The 21,284-nt window shown below is 40.8% G+C and overlaps 1 protein-coding gene across 1 annotated transcript in view; it reads right to left on the bottom strand.

The window, feature by feature from the left end:
* Positions 1-10,450: 10,450 nt before the first annotated feature.
* LOC142197476 (dihydroxyacetone phosphate acyltransferase-like) overlaps positions 10,451-21,284 on the bottom strand; it is a 77,776-nt gene continuing 66,942 nt past the window's right edge. Inside the window, exons 15-16 of the mRNA XM_075267774.1 lie at positions 14,857-14,918; positions 10,451-11,126 (exon numbers count right to left, since the gene is read on the bottom strand). Coding sequence (XP_075123875.1) covers positions 11,089-11,126; positions 14,857-14,918 — 100 coding nt within the window. The 3' untranslated portion in view covers positions 10,451-11,088. The remainder of the gene's footprint in view (positions 11,127-14,856; positions 14,919-21,284) is intronic.

Here is a 21,284-nt window from a genome sequence, read left to right as displayed (position 1 = left end):
AGATGAGGAAAGAAAAATTCCATAAGGGGTGTGTGACAGTCTCTAGGGCACATTTAACTAATAGAACCGTACAGAACAATACTCAGGTACATAGTCAGACTTACATAGGAGAAGGCGAAAGGGTAGAAGAAATTGGCTGGGGGAAGAGAATTCAATACTACAAATCTTATAAAAAGGCCATAGAATATGCTTAGGAGTTGAAAAGAGGGTCTATGGCCCATTAGTTCACAGAATAAAACACACACAACAAACAATAAGTATCATGTTGGTCATTAGTAAGTGTTCCTAAAGTCAACAGAAAATAATGCTCAAGAATGTAAGGTTCAGCGATCATCCTCTGGATCTCTGGAGTGCAACTTCTTCATCTAGGTTGCTCCCAGGTGAGTGGGTGGGAGGAAGGGGAAGAATATAAGTGGCTTGTCAATCTGGAAGATCTGGAGCTGGAAGAACGCTATTAGTTCTTTAGGGACCTGCAGTAAGACTGTTTCTGCAGGTGCATAAGCTAAAGCGGAAGCCCCAGCAGTAAGGTATCCCATGTCGCTGTAGTTGATGGAACAAGGGGTGCAGTGCTCGCTATTACTTTAAGTTAGTCCTGGAAAGATCTTAGTAGAGCTGTACTAGTTGGTGGGTCTTTTTCTCCTTTAACCCCTAGTGAACATGAACATTTTAGGGTAAAATGAAGGTTTTACTAAAAAAAAATAATTAAATATATAAATTTTTTTGTGCTTATTTTGTGCTTATTTTTGCGGCTGTAAAAAGACGTTTCCATTGAGTTCTATAGTAAAATACGCCTTTATTTTTACGTCCGTAATTTTACGTCCGTTATTTTACAGACGTAAAATTACGGGCATAAAAATACAGGTGTATTTTACTATAGAACTCAATGGAAACGTCTTTTTACAGCCGTAAAAATAAGCACAAAATAAGCACAAAAAACGCCTCGCGTATTCTATTGTACAGTATAGCTAAGATTTTTACCATCCAGCCCATTTCATGTTTTTGAGACTACAGTTAATGCTACAGATAGGGATTTTATTTTTTGAGCATTGAATTTTTAATTAATTTTAAAATCGGAAGAATACCACAATTCCATGTCATTGTAGAGACAGAAGAACTAAAGGACAGACTATGAATTGGGAAATACAGATAAAATAATTGAAGCATACAGTAAATGAAAGCTAAAAGTAATAATTGATTTCATTAAAATAAAAAACATGAAAAGAAAAAATGTCTCCTATACTTTCGATTCATTCCTGTGGCTTATGTATGAAAGAGAACTATAAATCAGCAAGTGAATCAGATCTTAATCCCATAATAATTCAATAGTCTGGGAAGAACTTGTAATTTGCATAACAAATTAGTATGCACTAAAATGTATATCAGATTGGGGTATTTGGCCTTGTACATACTGAAGATAGTTGCTAATGACATTGGCTGTATGCTCAGAGTTGTCCTGCGGCACAATAAATGTGGAGCCAGTGACTCGCCTCTCTGACAGTACAGCAAATTTGAAGAAGCACCAAGAAAACTAAACCATAGACAACAATTACAACCAATGTAATTACCAACTATCTTCAGCATAGAAGCCCCACTTAGCCTTCATCTCGATATTATCAAATCTCTCTGACATTACATGGAGACAGAAGGATTTAAGATCCATGGTTAGTTAGAAAAGCAAGTGTACCTAGAAGAACTAATGATATAAATATTAAAGTAAATGGGTGGGCACACCAAATATTGATTACTTTGCGTTTCTTAATTAACAAAACAAACTATTAATACTTTGATTTTTGAAACATTCTTACTTTGCAGCATTTTTTTTCTATGCCTGTCTAAAACTTTTGCACTGCACTGTACATTGATAGACATTCTGTTTTGGTGCCTGAATACAATCTATACCATTACCAAATACTTACAGCAAAGTGGAATGTTACCACAGGTGATGTATTGTGAATCGCAATGCATTGTCTGTGCTGGTAAATTCAGCACCACTACATATTTTTTATGTATAAGAACATGTCATATGTGTCCATTAAAGGTGCATTTATGTGGAGCAGATGTATTTGTCAATATAGATGGCATACTGTATCCCCTGACTCTGGTCTATAGTCTCTCACTCTGCCAAATCAGTATCCCTGCGCTATGCTGAGGAGGCCCAAAAGGCCGAAACAGCGCTGTCCATAGCTGGGAATCTGTTCCTTTTGGAATAGGAATACTAATTTGGCCATTTGCTGCCCTCTAGATGGCGGCATACAGAGGCACTGTGCTCCTAATTACATCCTGGAGAATAGATTTGCATATTTTTTTTTACCAAGGTTTATTATAGTGAAGGGTCTCAATACATGTGCTATCCTCTTCATCATTTTGTAAATTCACAAAAAATTAAACTTTGCTACATTGGCTTCATATTTGGCATATGCAATAGATGTAGAAGATCTGAATTTGTCTACACAGATGAAACACTGGATAAATATTTGTGGTGAGAAATTCAGCTGCCATATCTGCTTCATTTACAAAATACACACAAACACATTATACAGGAATATAGAGGAGAAGCACTAGATTATAAATTCTGTAGCTCAGCACTTTGGGGAAGAAAACCCAAGACAAGACAGGACGCATTTTTCTCCACAGCATTTTTTTGGCTGCTCTTTGCGACGTGGAGTCATAGGGTCCATTCACATGGCGTAAACGTGCACTCATTTTGGGACAATACACGTGTAAAGAAAATGAGCGTGCATTTACTTTGTGTGAACGGACCCTTATCCTAATAGGGGCAGAAGGTCTGCATGGAAAAACTAGACTTTCTGTGAAAAATGATGCGTTTATCTGCAGCATTTTTTTTTTTTTTGCTACGTCTCCATGTGTGGCCTTTTACTTGCTGTTTATTGAATTAAGCTGATCATGTTATTTCACAGTAATTACAGGTCAAGATTGGGAGTCACATAAGGCACCAGAAAGAAGCGCCAAATATGATGAGAAGGGACCATTGCACCAGATCAATGGAGGGATCTCAACAATGCCTATCTGCTCTATGTACTTTTATAGATTGTAACATTAATATGTGCATTGCATCTTTCCTTCTCCATAAGGATTACCACATGTTCTAAACTATACACTTAGTCACTTGAAAGCGTAGTGCTGAGCGCATTCTATATCTCATACTCCATCCAAAATTGTTCCCCAGCTGTCCAGTACATTGTACAGAATTTTAGATTAGAAAGTATAATTTTGCACAAAAAAACAACCCTGAAAATGTATCTCTGTGGGCAGAAAAATATAAGGCATTTGGAAGGCAGCGAGTGAAACAATATGCAAAAAGGAGAGATGGCTGCTGTGGGGTGAATTGTGTGTTTTTAAACATGAACACCAAACCCGCAGCTGCAGGAGGAAGACAGCCTGACGCACACTGTCCCTCCACACACTGCAATGGATCTGTGTGAAAACAGATGCCCCTTGGGTGCAAAACACTTGTAAAAATTGGCCTTATTCACATGCTTTTGCGATGTCCATCACTCACTAGTTTTGAGAACACATTGATCATATTGTGTCTATACATATGGCTGTTTTTTTCACTGTTAGGGCTAGTTCACACGGGGGCAATGAGGAAGATATTGACAGCAGATTTTGCCTCAAAATCTGCTTCCATACCAATGGTGGTCTATGGAGACCGCTAGCTTTCATTTTTTTCTGCTGACAGTTTTTTTTGCTGCTAGCAGAAAAAAGAAGCAACATGACCTTTCTTCAGGCGAATTACTGCTGAACTCGTTCCTCGCGCTGTGGCCGTGATTGTTCCGGAAACTCTGGAGCTCGCTGGGACTCCATATAATGAGCGTGTTGATGACGTTGATGATCCGAATGCTCCGGCGTTTTGGCAGCTATCAAGCTGGCCTGCCGCTGAACTTGTTCCTTGCACTGTGCCTGTGAATGTTCCGGTATCTCAGCAGCTCACTGTGATGCCATATAATGAGCGTGTTGATGATCCGCCTCAGCTCCGCTTGAGGAGAACTCTGTGACTTCTAGCTTCATAGCTCTCGTAGTTTTCTTTTTCCAGGCATGTTGAAAATTGGCAAACTGCCAATTTCGATTGACGTTGTTTGCCCATGTCATTTTGTCTGCAGTGTCTGGACCAGATCAGATAGTATGCAAATGCATGAACACTAAGGGTTAGCGTGTGTTTACACAGAGCGATAACAGCCGTGGCTTTCTCAGAAGCAAAGATAAGAGCAGTGTAATATAGCATGTGAACATAAATTCATACCAGTCATGAAACCATGTCATTTACCGGAATAAAAAGTAGCCTATGTGTTAATCGAGGTTACAATCTATGTGCCAAATTTCATCCAAATTCGTTCAGCCGTTTTTAGCGTGATTGAGGAACAAACACACAAACTTTCACATTTATAATATTAATAGGATTAAGTTGTGTTTTACATACAGTATACAGTGTAATCTGAAAAAAGTTTGATTTTGGTATCACAGTCACAGCTTTCTAGGTGCAGTATAGCTTTTTAATATATTAGTGAATAACAGCAAAATCCTGCTTGTCTTCTGTATTAGTGTTTTTGGGAGTCTGAGTAGTTGATGTTTGCGGTACATATAGTATATATATATATATATATATATATATATATATATAAATATATACACACACACATTGTCTACACCTTAAGCTATTATTTTAAATGTATTTTGTAAATGAATGTGAGATTGAACATGAATTTTAGGTGCAAGTATGTGTTTTACTGCATTTTTTCCAAAAATTTATTTTGTTTGTCACAAAGTTGCATGAAGGTGGATGTGGCTATTGATAACCCATTAAGACATTTGTAATCTTCAGGTTGTCTACTTTCAAAAAATATATAAGGTTTAGGGGTTCACTTGTTTTCGACGGTGTGTATTTCCTACATTTTATAGGATGATACTTTTTTTTAACATTTCCAGCTTCAAAGTAGATTTTTGTTCCTTCCAGTTCTAGCGATTTTCTGCCTTCGTGATATGAATGAACTCTGCACATGCTGAACTCTTATTTTGAGAAGGTTTGGTGCATATAATTTATTGTTTGGTTTCCACTTTTAACAACTAATATACATTTATTTGCATTTTTTCATAAAATATTTACTTTAAATCAAAATTGCATGAAGATACCTGTTCGTATACAGTACCAAGTGGTATTCTGACAATGCTGCAAGTGTCTACTTTAAGAAAATATATAGTTATGGGGGAGTTGGATGATATTTTAATGTTGCAATTTAGGTTTGATTTATCCATCTCAAAACTGTGAAAATTGCTCTGGCTACTGGAGGTGCTAATTTTCCAGAGACCCTTGGCAGTGAAAGGGTTAAAGGGAAGAGGGGCAGGTCCTGTATTGTCTTAGTACAGAAAGATTCTATTTCCATCATTCGGAGGAAAATACAAAATTATGTATCTAAGGGCACTATAAATAAAAAAAAATATAATCTTTTATCCAATTATTCCTGTATTCCATGTACTACTAAAAATCCAGAAACCTCTACTCATTTTCCTTGACAGCACATTGTGGCCTTTACTGACTCCATCATGTCTCCTTCTATCCATCTTTCTCAAACAAATTCTGACTCGTGCCGTGACCCATTCTGTTTCCATTGCATGACTTTAACAGCTATGCAATGTAATAAAATCCTTGTCACATTCACTACTATAATGTAATTACATTGTATGGATGTTATAAAACAGATGGTATCCAGTGTAAGCATCTTTATGCCCTGTTCACATCTGCTTTTGTATTCCATCCGGGAAGAGTCCGCATGGAGACCCCCCGAACGGAATACAAACACAATTGCAAGTGCTGTAAAAGCACACGGACCCCATAGACTATAATGGGATCCGTGTGGTTGCCGTGCACTGCCTGCACGAATCATACGGACATGATTCGTGTGGGCAATCCGCGGCAACCACACGGACCCCATTATAGTCTATGGCAGGGGTGCTCACACTTTTTCAGCATGTGAGCTACTTTATAACATGACCAAGTCCAAAGATCTACTACCCACTTCTTGTGGGCGGGGCCGGATCTGTGGGCAGGGCGTCTGTGGGTGGGGCCGGGCATGTGGGCGGGGTCGGGCGGAGCGTGAGCGCAGGAGACAGCGGCGTTCTGTGGCCGCCCAGGGATCCCCGCTGTCTGATTGTTCACAGCGCAGGCTGAGTTATTTCTGGACAGTGGCAGGCTGGGGCTGCAGCAGCCCCACCTGCCAGTGTCCGTAGATGACTCTCAGCCTGCACTGTGAACAAGCAGCACCCAGGCCCCCTCCATCTCTAACAGCGGGGAGTGAGTCATCCCCCGGAGCTGCTGCTGCCCGGCCTGCAAGTGTCCAGAGTGCTTGTTCACCCACTGTGAACAAGCAGACACCGGGGATCCCTGGCTGCATCCTGCGATCAACCCATACGTCCATTACGATCGACCGGTAGATCGCGATCGACATATTGGGCACCCCTGGTCTATGGGGTCTGCGTGCTTTTACAGCACAGTGCTTTCAATTGTGTTTGTATTCCGTTCGGGGTATCTCCATGAGCACTCTAACCGGATAGAATACAAAAGTAGATGTGAACCAACCCTAAACCAATTGATAAGCAGGGCTCCCAGGTGTTAGACTGGGATACCCTTTTAAAGGGATTACCCATCCATGGGTAAGAAGCCAACAGTAAGCAGTAGAACTTTCTCTCTGGCTTGGTGGAGACCACACCTTTTCCTCATAGTCTCTATCTTACCAATAGGAGCTCTTGCATATGACCTCTAGAGTGATGGCAAAGTAGAGGCAGGAAGGATGGTAGAATATTGGCAGGAGACAGGAGGATGGCAGAGTTGAAGCATGAGTATAGAGGATGACAAAATTGAGGCAGGAACAGGAGGATGCCAGAATAGATTCAAGCAGGGGATAACTAGCAAAAACTGGGCCCTATAGCAAGCTTCTGACTTAGGACCCCTCACACGGTATAATGTTCTCTTTGCATGCAGTATTATGATCCATAGTGGCCCCTTCACGTAGTGTAATTTCTTATAGTTTCCTCTGCAGTTTTCATTTTTGGAGTTCTCCACCCACAAATTATTATTATACTCTGAGGTCTCTTCACACCCCAGATTATAATGTTTGGAGGCCCGGTGGATATGTGCTAACCTATCCGTATTCCTTTTTGGGAAGCTTGGAACCACACTTTAAAATGTCTTAAATCATAGTGTAGAATACTCTCAGTGCTCCTAGGAAACTATCTATCCAATTTCTAGCTTTCTAAGGCAAACCCAGCCAAAGTTATGTAAAAATGAAAGTGATATTACTATCGTTTGTGGGCCCAGGGAAGGTGTGAAAAATCAAAAAACATGAAGAGACCCTAGAGTATAATGTGGAAACAATTTTAATTCATCCAAGAAAAATCTCCATTTGTTTGTTTGGTTTTGTAAACAAAATGAAAATATACGGGTCGAACCCGGCTCAGTACGAGTCAGTTTGCCCATCTTTGGTCACCCATAACTTAATAAATATTTCCTGTGCTGCCTTAACCTAAATGGGCTGCAGAGCCCTGTATAGAACCACTATTCACCACTATACAGTCATCATATAGTGATAATCTTGGTATACCACAATTGGGGCCCCACTTAAGACATGTTTGCACCCACCCTTCCCTGTGCAGAACCCAATAGCTACGCCTCTGGCCCAAGCTCTAACATAACAAAATTACAGCAGAAGACACACAAATTTAAACTATCTATGGATTTATGGTGTATTTACCTGTAGTTGGAGGGTGGGACCCCAGAATCATTTATCTGCTGGGCCCAAGGAACCCCAGTCTGACACCATTACTATACTTCTCATATGTGTATAATTTCATTGTGCTAATTGCTCTTTCTGATGTACTGTTCTTTTTCTTTGTGGTGATGAGGACAAGGGTCTTAGATAAGTCCTCACTGAAGTTGCTTCTTGTATCCATTGTTTGCTTTATTGATTTATACCGTAGGTGAGTGCATAGGCAGCATATGGTGTTGTTGATTGTGTGTAAAAAAAGCTTTGAAAATGATATTAAAATACCATCTCTCAATTAGAGGAAATAATATTCCAAATGATCCAAACACAACTACCTCTATATGAGTCCATCAGGTGTCAGTCAGGTTATCACCAGTTTTAGGAAGCGTTCACACTTGCGCCACTGTCTGTCTACCGAAATGGAAGGAAAAACAGCGTGGGGACAGTTTGCCAGAGGTCAGTTTAAAAACCCATTCATTTCAATGAGTTTTTAAAGCAAACAGCTGGTGTCTGTATGCAGCCTCTCCGCCGCAAAACCATTTCGTTTTTGCATGGTGTGAGAAAGAGACTGGTAAAATCCTAGAAGGATTGTGAGCGGGGAGGAACCCCTCCCCTCCTGATAATACTTGTCTATGGACGAGTAATGTGAGCAGAGGGGGGGGGGGGGCGTTCCTCCCCACTCACACTGTACAGTGCGATAGGCACTGCTGTGGAGAAAGACGTTCCTGACAGACTGTCAGGAACGCCCTTCTGACTGTAAAGAGCTCTTTACCTGGGGCACAGATCGGGAAAGCCGACAGTGCGCTGAATTCAGCGCACTGTCTGCTTTCTAGCAGTATATAGACCTGCCTGTGCCCAAAGTCATGAAAGGTCCTCTTTAAGCTCACAGGTGAACACAGCCTGTTTTTGTTTTTTTTCTGTGTGGCTGGAGCATGCCACACGTACAGATAGGATTTTTGTGTTAGTTAGCAGCTCAGACGAGTAGGTTTTATTTTGTTGTTTTTGTCTGAAGCTAAGGCCTCTTTATTTTATGTAGTTTTTTCCAAAATAAATGCACAGGGTAAAACCTGTTTATACCAGATTTTTGTGCGTCTGTCTCTGGGTCCACTGCTGCTACCGCTGAGCCTACTCCCCAACATTGGACACAGTCTTGTATGAACCTGCTTCATATCCATGGTGGCTTCAAGGGTAAAATAAAATAAAGTCTAAGTGGTCTAAGCAAGTTATTAATAATGCGTAAGTGCCAAAATGAACCAAAGCTATATTTTCTCAACTCACTGTCCACTCAGCCTCCATTTGTTATATACAGTGTCATAAAGCAATAGGTATTTTATGTGTGACTCAGATACAAAATATATAAACTCATAATGCAGATCAATACTGATATCATCGGAAACACCTGGAAACAAGGCAAAGCAAATTACTCATCAGGGAATTGGGTACACCGATAGTAGTTTGTAAACCATAACAAAAAATGATGGTAGTGAAAAAAGTAAAGCGTAATAACTAGTCTAAAAAACAACCACAATATGGTAAATCAGAACCCCAAAAATGATACGCGTAAAATTTATATCTTTATTTATAACAATGTTAAAAATTATTCCTAGAAATCATAAACACATAGTTGGACACGTATAGGAATTGACTAATTGTGTTTTTCTAATTTGTTTTTCACCTCACTTCCTATAAAAATCTCCACAAAATATAAAATGCTATTCTAATTAGCCCACTCGGCTGTAAGGACCAGTCAGCTTTGGTCTATTCTCTTATCAACGGTACAAAAACTAGAGTATGGCATAAAGAAAAAAAAAAAAAAAAAAAAAGAAGCAAAAAACAGACCCAGGAAAGGGGGGAGGGGGTTTAGCCAAATTACAAGAAAATGACAGCCAGAGGGAACTGAGAGATATGATGGATTTCCTGGCCCACTAAATAAAACAGACATACAATATTCCCTCATTTAAACCCTCTGAGTTAACACAATGTAGCAAAAAAATCCAATGAGCTTCATGTTGTAAAATTATTCTATCAAAGTCCACTCCTCTTGGGGATGGAGAAACCAGTTCAACTCCCTGGAACTTGATCGCTGAGGCCTCACCTCCATGCTTTTCACATTCATGGTGTGCCAATGGAGTGCCTTCATTGCGCAAGATATTATTCACATGGTCCCTAACCCTCCTGTGGAATTCCCTAATATTCTTGCCGACATGTTGGGTTCCCCAGGAGGAACAGGACATGAAGTACCCAACTCCCTGTGATCTGCAGTTAATGAATCTCCTGTTCTTATAAAGTTGTTTAGTAGCATGTCTAAAAAAAGATTTATTTTCTTTATAAAGCTACATGCCCTACAGGAGCCACATGGTAGGTACCCACCAAATCCTTTTATCGTCTTTCCAAGCATGTTTCTGAGCTGTTAGCAGACAAATGGCTATGTACCAATTTGTGCCTTAAAGTAGGCCCATGTCTATATGTTACCAATGGATGTCTCTCCGCCGGGAAATCAATGTCAGGGTCAATTTTCAAAATTGCCCACGAATCTCTCAGGTTTTTTTCACTTTGGTATTCTTATTACCATAAGTCACTATAATTCTAAATTGTGATTCAGATATAGAATATATAAACCCATAATCCAAATCAATACTGATATCAATACATATAAAAACAAAAAAAACCTGCTTTATTTAGGTACAGTCAGATTTAAAGTTTACATGAAAGGTGTGAAAAAGAGATTCTCATTTAGATCCCAAGGTTTCACACACTGTATCCTAAATATCCACTTTCTGAAGTATTTTCATATATTTCACATAGATGGTTGGAATTTCTCAATTCCCTGGTAAGTTAAATTTCCAGGGTCCCCCGATCTACTTCCCAGATATGATTGTTTAGGGGGTGATCCCCTCTGCGTATCATATTGGCTAGATGCATGATCAAGGATCTGAACTGTCTCCTTGTTTTCCTCACATAATTCTTAGGGCAGGAACATGTGGCCATATATATCATTCCTACAGAGCGGCAATTGATGAAGTGTTGATTTTGATAGATTTTGTAGAATTCATATGCCCCCCATGTAATGTGTTTTTATCAGATTATTAGGATGTGTGTCCCATTTAGATGATACAAATAAAGTTTAAATTTCAGTTCCATGTCCCAAACCCTTTTGGTGATTTATAATTTCTATGGGACTGTTCCTCAGCTATAAACAGCAGCAACTGTGTTATCTATAGAAATAGACCCCTATAATTCAGACTTTTTTTTTTTTGTTACACAGCTAGTACAATATTTCACTGCTAAGGAATTTTACAATAAGCCAGATTCCTTAAAGTCTTGATGCTGGAAACTTTCTGGAGGGCACTTCTGCAAAATAAAGATCAGGGTCAATATTTACATTCCTTTCAAAGCAGTAATACACATTCATCTTCTTAAAATGAAATCTGGTGCTAGACTTTATTACAATGGACACAAAAATTAGCAACCAGATCCGTCTATAAACAGTACTTATCACCTATCCTGAGTGTAAGGGTTAAGTATCTGACCACTAGAAGTCCACTATAGGGAACCAACCTACGTTCTACCATTCGAATAGAGCAGCAGTTATGGTTGTCCACTGACGCTCCATTCCACTCTATGGGGCTATCAGATGAGCAGGTTATTAACTCATTTTTTAAGTTGTTTGAGGGTACTGGTAATAATGTGGTGCACATAGATAGATAGATAGATAGATAGATAGATAGATAGATAGATAGATGCTGGACAGCCAGAAGTTCAGAAGCAATAAGGCTTGGAACAAACTTCCAGCAGATGTGGTTCAGAAATCTATAGATAAAAAGACAATTATATAGGTTGACACTAGATGGACAGTATCATAGCTTTCTGTCATTGATCGACTATGTTTCTAAAAAGCTAATAGTGCTTCATATCTAACTGTATACTTATTGTCTCTAAGGCCTGATTCATATCTGCGTTCAGTATTCCGTTTGGGGGTCCCCAAGCGGACTCCTCGAACGGAATACCAAACACATTAATAAGCGGTTAGCTAAGAAACCACATAGACCCCATACACTATAATGGGGTCCGTGTGTTTTCCAAGCGGTGTCTGCACAGAACATGCAGAGAGAAAAGTACTTCATTAACTACTTTCCTCTCTGCATGTCTCATGCGAAGACTGCGTAGAAAACACACAGATCCCATTATTGTCTAGAGCAGGGGTAGGCAACCTTTTCTGTTCGGCGTGCCGATTTAAATTAAAAAATCAAAGATGAGGTCCTCGGAGTGCCGGTCAATAATTGTAAAGCTGACGACACCTACACTAAACTCATATAGCACAAACCGCAACATAGGGGTGCTGTCATACTGCGCTCCCAGCCACATGCGCTTACCACTATTTGCCTGGATACACATGTTCTTTTCCTTTAGAAGCAATGTAAGTACATGCGTAACCCACAATTAGTGGTAATGTATGTGACTGGGAGCAGAGTGAGGTCATACCTGTAAAGCTCTGACACACAATGTACCTGTATGTTCCATCCAGTCCTTGGCAGTTAGTAACTTCAGTTTTCTGTAAGGGAGCGTTCACACTACCGTCGGTGTCCAACAGCTAGTGTCCGCTGCTAATGTCCGTTCAAAATCTTGTGCGGATATTAGTATCGGACTCTAGCTGTGTCCGTGACATTTTGCATTGATTTAAACGGACACTGGGTGCGTTCTTTTACTGTCCGTGCCTGTCCTTAACTGTCCGTTCACAAAGATGTCCGACTTTTCAAGCGGACAGCAAAACCCGATATGTAGGTTTTTCTGTCCGCTTGAAAAGTCGGACATCTTTGGGAACGGACACTTAAGGACACCCACGAACAGTAAACGAACGCACCCGATGTCCATTTAAATCAATGCAAAATGTCACAGACACAGCTAGTGTCCGCTGCTAATATCCACACAAGATTTTGAACAGACATTAGCAGCGGACACTAGCTGTCGGACACCGACGGTAGTGTGAACGCTCCCTAAGTGAAACGCAGATTAATTTGTCACTTTTAGTTCCTGGTGGTGCAATAACAGCAAAACCCCAGCCAGGAATTAATGGGTGTCACACTTACAACAAAATGAATGCACTGGTGCCCAGGAACTGGATTTGGCTATAATTGCATCTAGTTACAGTGTCACCATTTAATAGAATCCCACTAAGGCTGAGGCCCCACATTACAAAAATGCAGCTTTTTTTTATTGCAGATTTGGCTGCGTTTTTCTTTCCGTCAAAGCCAAGAATGGCTAGAAAACGAATGGGAAATATATAGGAAGCTTCTTATACGTCTCCCTCCTGCTCAATCTACTCCTGGCTTCGGCTCAAAAAAACCAGCAAAATCTGCAACGAAAAAAAGCTGTTTCTGCAATGTGGGGCTTTAGCCTAAGGCTGAGGCACAGGGAACACAGCTTTTTTTGTTACATATTTTGCTGTGTTTTTCTGAGCCTAAACCAGGAGTGGATTGAGCAGAAGGGAGACGTATAAGAAGCTTCCTATATACTTCCCATTCCTTCTGTAGCCATTTTTAGCTTCGGTTGAAATAAACCGCATCAAAATCTGCAACAAAAATGCTGCGTTTCTGTAACATGGGGCATCAGCCTCCTGCATACAAATGGCACGCATGTGGTTTCACTGACCTATATGTTAAAAAATGAATTGACAGGGCTGCAAATGCAGACAGATATAGGGGATGTATAGGACAGATATAGGGGATGTATAGGACACATATAAGACCTGCGCCATAGTTTTCAGCTCTTTAATTTGGCCCAGATACACAGCCACAAAAAGAATGGCTGTATATATGGGTCAATTGAAATATATAGGTCTGTACTTTATCCACAGTTGTAGATAAAGAGTCTGGTCATGTATATTACAGGTTAACAACTCAATGTGCCTCATATTAATAGCAGTTAACCCCATCATGTCCCTCACATTAACCCCCTGTGTACTTTACATAAGGGATACTGATATGTGAGACATATGGAGGTAATAAGTGAACATCTTCATTATTTAGGTCCTTTATTAGTACCCCCATATGTCTCACACATCAGTAACCCTTATGTGAGCCACACAGGGTTAATGTGAGGGGCATAATGGGGTTAACTGCTATTAATGTGAGGCACATGGAGTTACTAAAACTAAAGTAATAACCCCAAATGCCTGACATTAATAAGAATAGTTAGTAACACACGTACCTGGTGTTTTTACTTTCACTTTGCTTCTCTCCTCCTCAGGGCTGCAGACGGCAGGAGCCTCTCACGTGTAGCAGCAGGTCCAGGGAGCCCTTATCCTGTGCAGTGAGAGGCTCACCTCTGATTGGTGGGCAGTGAGAGAAGGGGGCGTGTCCTGCACAGCAGCTCTACCAGAGCACTGAAAGGACGCTCTCTCTCTCAATTTAGTATGAAGTCTCAGGCTGGCTGCCGTGCCAGCAAAATATGCCTCGCGTGCCAGTCTTGGCACGCGTGCCAGGGGTTGCCGACCCCTGGTCTATAGGGTCCGTGTGATTTAATAAGCTCATCGCTTGTCAATGCATTTGGTATTCCGTTTGGGGGGGCCCAGCAGACTCTCCAAATGGAATACCGAATTCAGATGTGAACCAGGCCTTTCTCAGGAGAATATAGGAGAATTCTCAGGAGAATATAGGAAGAAGGATATTTATTCAGTAACCAAGCTGGCAGAGGTGGAACTTGCTATAACTGTCAACTGTCTCAACTGAGCTGAGGAATCGCAGAGCTGATAACTGAACAGAGAAAGAGAAACCTAAAAATTGGAATGTGTGATCAATAGAAGACATGCTGAATTCCAGAGAAATGTATGTAAAATGTATATAAAAGTAGTGCTCAGTGTGAAAGACAATCGGGAGATTGATTCAATAATAGAAAACATTTGTGTGGAGGGGCCCCACTGTAACAAGATAGTTATTGACTTTGACCATGTCTGAATGGTGTACCGTATATACTGCAGTAATAGATTTTGATGATTCCTTGAAGCTGCAAGGCCTACCATAATTATACACTTCATGGCTTAATTCTAACTGAAAAAAAAAATCTAAATGTACAAACATCTTACCAAGTTTTGCTGTTGCATTTATTAAAGCATGGGAATCTGGAGAATAATAAGTTCCACTGGACCTAGTGATAAAATAAGACCATATGGCATAGGTGTACAGTATATTAGTTGTATTGTACAGAATGTATGTTCCATAAATTACATTTATATAAAGTTGTGGACTCAATCTTCATCTACTTGTAATTTCAGACATTGAAAAATAAGTTTAAAGGGGTGTTATTTTACCATTTAATAGTGCTCTTGAGGGGGCCATAGACATCAACTTTACTCACCTCTCTCTGGGCCACCGGCTACCAGTATCAGTGTACAGCAGCCAATCACATGATATTTTTGGAGACATAATTTCTAAGCTCTGTCATTGGCTGCAGCAGTCCCATAGCACAAACAAGTGACTCTATGAATTCTAAGTGCTGCTTCTGCTATGGGAGGAGCCACATGACAATGTGAGCACTCCATTGTAAAGAATTAGTTATCAGTAGTGGTCAGACCTCATGGCAGCACTTGTCTACCTGGTGCCAACCACATTCACTCCAACCCCAATGTTATGCTGTCTTGTCTGTCTGGTCTGTACCCAGCAATACGGTCATTCCTGAAAGGAAAATATCTAATTTAACACACACACACACACACACACACACACACACACACACACACACACACACACACACACACACACACATATATATATACATATATATATACACACACACACACATATATATACAGTACAGACCAAAACTTTGGACACACCTTCTCATTCAAAGAGTTTTCTGTATTTTCAAGTCTATGAAAATTGTATATTCACACTGAAGGCATCAAATCTATGAATTAACACATGTGGAATTATATACTTAACAAAAAAGTGTGAAACAACTGAAAATCTGTCTTATATTCTAGGTTCTTCAAAGTAGCCACCTTTTGCTTTGATTCCTGGTTTGCACACTCTTGGCATTCTCTTGATGAGCTTCAAGAGGTAGTCACCGGAAGTGATTTTCACTTGACAAGTGTGCCCTGTCAGGTTTAATAATTGGTATTTCTTGCCTTATAAATGGGGTTGGGACCATCAGTTGTGTTGTGCAAAAGTCAGGTGGATACACAGCTGATAGTCCTACTGAATAGACTGTTAAAAATTGTATTATGGCAAGAAAAAAGCAGCTAAGTGAAGAAAAACGAGTGGCCGTCATTACTTTAAGAAATGAGGGTCAGTTAGTCCGAAATATTGGGAACATTTTGAAAGTGTCCCCAAGTGCAGTTGCAAAAACCATCAAGTGCTAAAGAAACTGGCTCACATGAGGACCGCCCCAGGAAAGGAAGACCAAGAGTCACCTCTGCTGCGGAGGATGAGGACCGCCCCAGGAAAGGAAGACCAAGAGTCACCTCTGCTACGGAGGATAAGTTAATCCGAGTCACCAGCCTCAGAAATTGCAGGTTAACAGCTGCTCAGATTAGAGACCAGGTCAATGCCACACAGAGTTCTAGCAGCAGACACATCTCTACAACAACTTTTAAGAGGAATGAAAACCAAAAGCTAAAACCCAACAAAATGCAACAAACTGGTCTCAAAACAAATATAAGAATATAGTTCAAACAACTTGAGACACAATACGTAAAAAATATATAGTTTTATTAATAAATATCACACAAAACAATACATAAACAGACAGGGGAGACACATAGGGAAAAAGATAATTTTCCCCATTAAATAGCAGAGGAGTACCATAACCCTCCCACCGGTAACAAACTGAGTATAACCCCAGATATTAAAGATGATACAAAGATACAAGAAAAAAGTCGCAAGAAGAGGAATGTAATCCCCAGTTAAAGCTAAATACCTAGTATTACACACCAAACATAGGTAAGAGGATTTGAATACAAATGTCCTCAGACCATAATAATATGACTAATATAGATAGAGGGTGGTAAACAAGTAAAGAAGTGTCCCAAATGGGGTCACCTTAATACATACCGTAGGTGCCGACATATTTTCTGTAATCACAAATGTAGAAATGAAGAAAACAACAGGGGGGACTCAGTCTGAGACCAGTAGGACCATAAGAAACGCCTAACGCGCGTTTCGCCTGCACTCGGCTTCTTGTATCTTTGTATCATCTTTAATATCTGGGGTTATACTCAGTTTGTTACCGGTGGGAGGGTTATGGTACTCCTCTGCTATTTAATGGGGAAAATTATCTTTTTCCCTATGTGTCTCCCCTGTCTGTTTATGTATTGTTTTGTGTGATATTTATTAATAAAACTATATATTTTTTACGTATTGTGTCTCAAGTTGTTTGAACTTTTAAGAGGAGACTTTGTGCAGCAGGCCTTCATGGTAAAATAGCTGCTAGAAAACCACTGCTAAGGACAGGCAACAAGCAGAAGAGATTTGTTTGGGCTAAAGAACACAAGGAATGGACATTAGACGAGTGGAAATCTGTGCTTTGGTCTGATGAGTCCAAATTTGAGATCTTTGGTTCCAACCAACGTGTCTTTGTGCGACGCAGAAAAGGTGAACGGATGGATGGACTCTACGTGCCTGGTTCCCACCATGAGGCATGGAGGAGGAGGTGTGATGGTGAGGGCGTGCTTTGCTCGTGACACTGTTGGGGATTTATTCAAAATTGGCATACTGAAAGAGCATGGCTACCACAGCATCTTGCAGCAGCATGCTATTCCATCCGGTTTGTGTTAAGTCGAACCATCTTATTATTTTTCAACAGGACAATGACCCCAAACACACCCCCAGGCTGTGTAAGGGCTATTTGTCCAAGAAGGAAAGTGATGGAGTGCTACGCCAGATGACCTGGCCTCCACAGTCACCAGACCTGAACCCAATCGAGATGGTTTGGGGTGAGTTGGACCGCAGAGTGAAGGCAAAAGGGCCAACAAGTGCTAAGCATCTCTGGGAACTCCTTCAAGACTGTTGGAAGACCATTTCAGGTGACTACCTCTTGAAGAGAGGTAGTCACCTCATCAAGAGAATGCCAAGAGTGTGCAAAGCAGTAATCAAAGCAAAAGGTGGCTACTTTGAAGAACCTAGAATATAAGACATATTTTCAGTTGTTTCACACTTTTTTTGTTACGTATATAATTCCACATGTGTTAATTCATAGTTTTGATGCCTTCACTGTGAATCTACAATTTTCATAGTCATGAAAATACAGAAAACTCTTTGAATGAGAAGGTGTGTCCAATATATATATATATATATATATATATATATATATATATATATATATATATATATATATATACACTCACCGGCCACTTTATTAGGTACACCATGCTAGTAACGGGTTGGACCCCCTTTTGCCTTCAGAACTGCCTCAATTCTTCGTGGCATAGATTCAACAAGGTGCTGGAAGCATTCCTCAGAGATTTTGGTCCATATTGACATGATGGCATCACACAGTTGCCGCAGATTTGTCGGCTGCACATCCATGATGCGAATCTCCCGTTCCACCACATCCCAAAGATGCTCTATTGGATTGAGATCTGGTGACTGTGGAGGCCATTGGAGTACAGTGAACTCATTGTCATGTTCAAGAAACCAGTCTGAGATGATTCCAGCTTTATGACATGGCGCATTATCCTGCTGAAAGTAGCCATCAGATGTTGGGTACATTGTGGTCATAAAGGGATGGACATGGTCAGCAACAATACTCAGGTAGGCTTTGGCGTTGCAACGATGCTCAATTGGTACCAAGGGGCCCAAAGAGTGCCAAGAAAATATTCCCCACACCATGACACCACCACCCTGAACCGTTGATACAAGGCAGGATGGATCCATGCTTTCATGTTGTTGACGCCAAATTCTGACCCTACCATCCGAATTTCGCAGCAGAAATCGAGACTTATCAGACCAGGCAACGTTTTTCCAATCTTCAATTGTCCAATTTCGATGAGCTTGTGCAAATTGTAGCCTCAGTTTCCTGTTCTTAGCTGAAAGGAGTGGCACCCGGTGTGGTCTTCTGCTGCTGTAGCCCATCTGCCTCAAAGTTCGACGTACTGTGCGTTCAGAGATGCTCTTCTGGCTACCTTGGTTGTAACGGGTGGCTATTTGAGTCACTGTTGCCTTTCTATCAGCTCGAACCAGTCTGGCCATTCTCCTCTGATCTCTGGCATCAACAACGCATTTCCGCCCACAGAACTGCCGCTCACTGGATGTTTTTTCTTTTTCGGACCATTCTCTGTAAACCCTAGAGATGGTTGTGTGTGAAAATCCCAGTAGATCAGCAGTTTCTGAAATACTCAGACCAGCCCTTCTGGCACCAACAACCATGCCACGTTCAAAGGCACTCAAATCACCTTTCTTCCCCATACTGATGCTCGGTTTGTACTGCAGGAGATTGTCTTGACCATGTCTACATGCCTAAATGCACTGAGTTGCCGCCATGTGATTGGCTGATTAGAAATTAAGTGTTAACGAGCAGTTGGACAGGTGTACCTAATAAAGTGGCCGGTGAGTGTGTGTATATATATATATATATATATATATATATATATATATAGCATACCTTTTGTTTGTATATATTTGCTATGTACACACACACACATACCATGTTTCCCCGAAATTAAGTCATACCCCGAAAGTATGATGTAGCAGGGGTTTTGTTGCATTGCCTAATATAAGGCACCCCCCAAGAGTAAGACATAGTAGTTTTCGTTTGAAGGGCCTATCGGGGAAGCAGCTGCCACAGGGCCCGGGACATTAGGGGCCCGGCGACAGCCGCTACCGCTGGGTTTTTTGTTTTTTTTTAATAGGCCATTACTGGCTGGAGTTACTCCAGACAGTAACGGGCCCTATTTATTTACCAATCCTGGCAGTGGCCGGGATCGGTAAGTGACACCGCGGGCACCACAAACACTATTATTATAGTATTATTATACTTTTCAGACTCCTGAGTATAATGATTGGAGGCCCAGGAGAGGTAAGAGAACATAAAAAACATTGTTACTTACCTTTCCAGGCTCCAGACAGGCTTCGGGTCTAGTTGTGTGACATCCCTGATGTCACATGAATGGGGCCTGCGTTCCAGGTCATGTGACGTCCTGGATGTCATTGAACATGGCCGACACCACCGAGGAGTCCATGGTCGGGGATAGGTAAGTAATAGAGATGAGCGAGTAGTGTTCGATCGAGTAGGTGTTCGATCGAATACTACAATATTCGAAATACTCGTACTCGATCGAACACTACTAGCTGTTTGAAGTTTAAGGTTCGATGCAGAACCAGCGTTGATTGGCAGAATGCTATACCTTCTGCCAATCAACGCTGGTTCTTCTCTTACCTTTAGAAGTCTTCTCCGTGCAGCGTCCCCGCGGCGTCTTCCGGCTGGAATTCACTCTGCCTAGGCATCCGGCCTAGGCAGAGTGAATTCCAGCCGGAAGACGCCGCGGGGGCGCTGCGCCGGAGAAGACTTCAAGGGGAATCCAGCCCGACCGTCACTCATGGACTTGGTAAGTATAATTTTATCGAATGTTGCGTACCCCTGAAACGAGCATTTCCCCCCATAGACTATAATGGGGTTCGAAATCCGTTCGAACAGCCGAACAGTGTGCGGCTGTTCGAACCGGATTTCGAACCTCGGACATTTTAGTGTTCGCTCATCTCTAGTAAGTAACAGTGTTTTTTATGTTGGTGTTCCCCCCTGGGTCTCCGGTTATTATACTCTGGGTTCTGAAAAGACCCCAGAGTATAATAATTGTTCATGGGTGTCCACAGTGGGGCATAATGCTGTGTGCAGGGGCCACTATGGGACATAATACTGTGTGCAGGGGCCACTATGAGGCATAATACTGTGTGCAGGGGCCAGTACGGCGCATAGTACTGTGTACAGGGGCCACTGTGGGATGTAATATTGTGTGTAGGGGCCACTATGGGGCATAGTAGTGCACGCAAGAATGTTCATTTTTTTTGTTCAGCAATAAATGTGAATTCGTCTTCAATGAAAAACATAACACATCCCCTGAAAATAAGACTTGGTGCATCTTTGGGAGCCAAAATTAATATAACACACTGTCTTATTTTCGGGGAAACAGGTTAGGTATGTGTTGTTGGTAATTGTTTCTGAATGTCTTAGCTGCAGTTATAGGGAAAATCAGCAATAATAAAATGTATTAAATGTTGAAATGCCCTCAAAAGGTCTATAAAGGCGAAAAACTTAAGGAAATTGACAATATTATCAAAATTGTCAATACAAACCTATGTGTTACACATATAAAAACAACACTAACAGTAAGCAAAACAAAAAATTTTAAAATATTTTATTAGTACCTTGTGCTATAATAAAGTGAAAAAATAAGACATAAAAATAAAAATCCATGTTTAATTAAAAAAAAAAAAAAAGAAAAACATTACCGTATATACTCGAGTATAAGCCGAATTTTTCAGCACAGTTTTTGCGCTGAAAAAGCCCCCCTTGGCTTAT

This window comes from Leptodactylus fuscus, chromosome 3, assembly GCF_031893055.1.
Source record: "Leptodactylus fuscus isolate aLepFus1 chromosome 3, aLepFus1.hap2, whole genome shotgun sequence".
Classification (NCBI taxonomy): Eukaryota; Metazoa; Chordata; class Amphibia; order Anura; family Leptodactylidae; genus Leptodactylus; species Leptodactylus fuscus.
The sequence above is the reverse complement of the archived record's forward strand: the minus strand, read 5'-3'. Positions and strand labels throughout refer to the sequence as shown.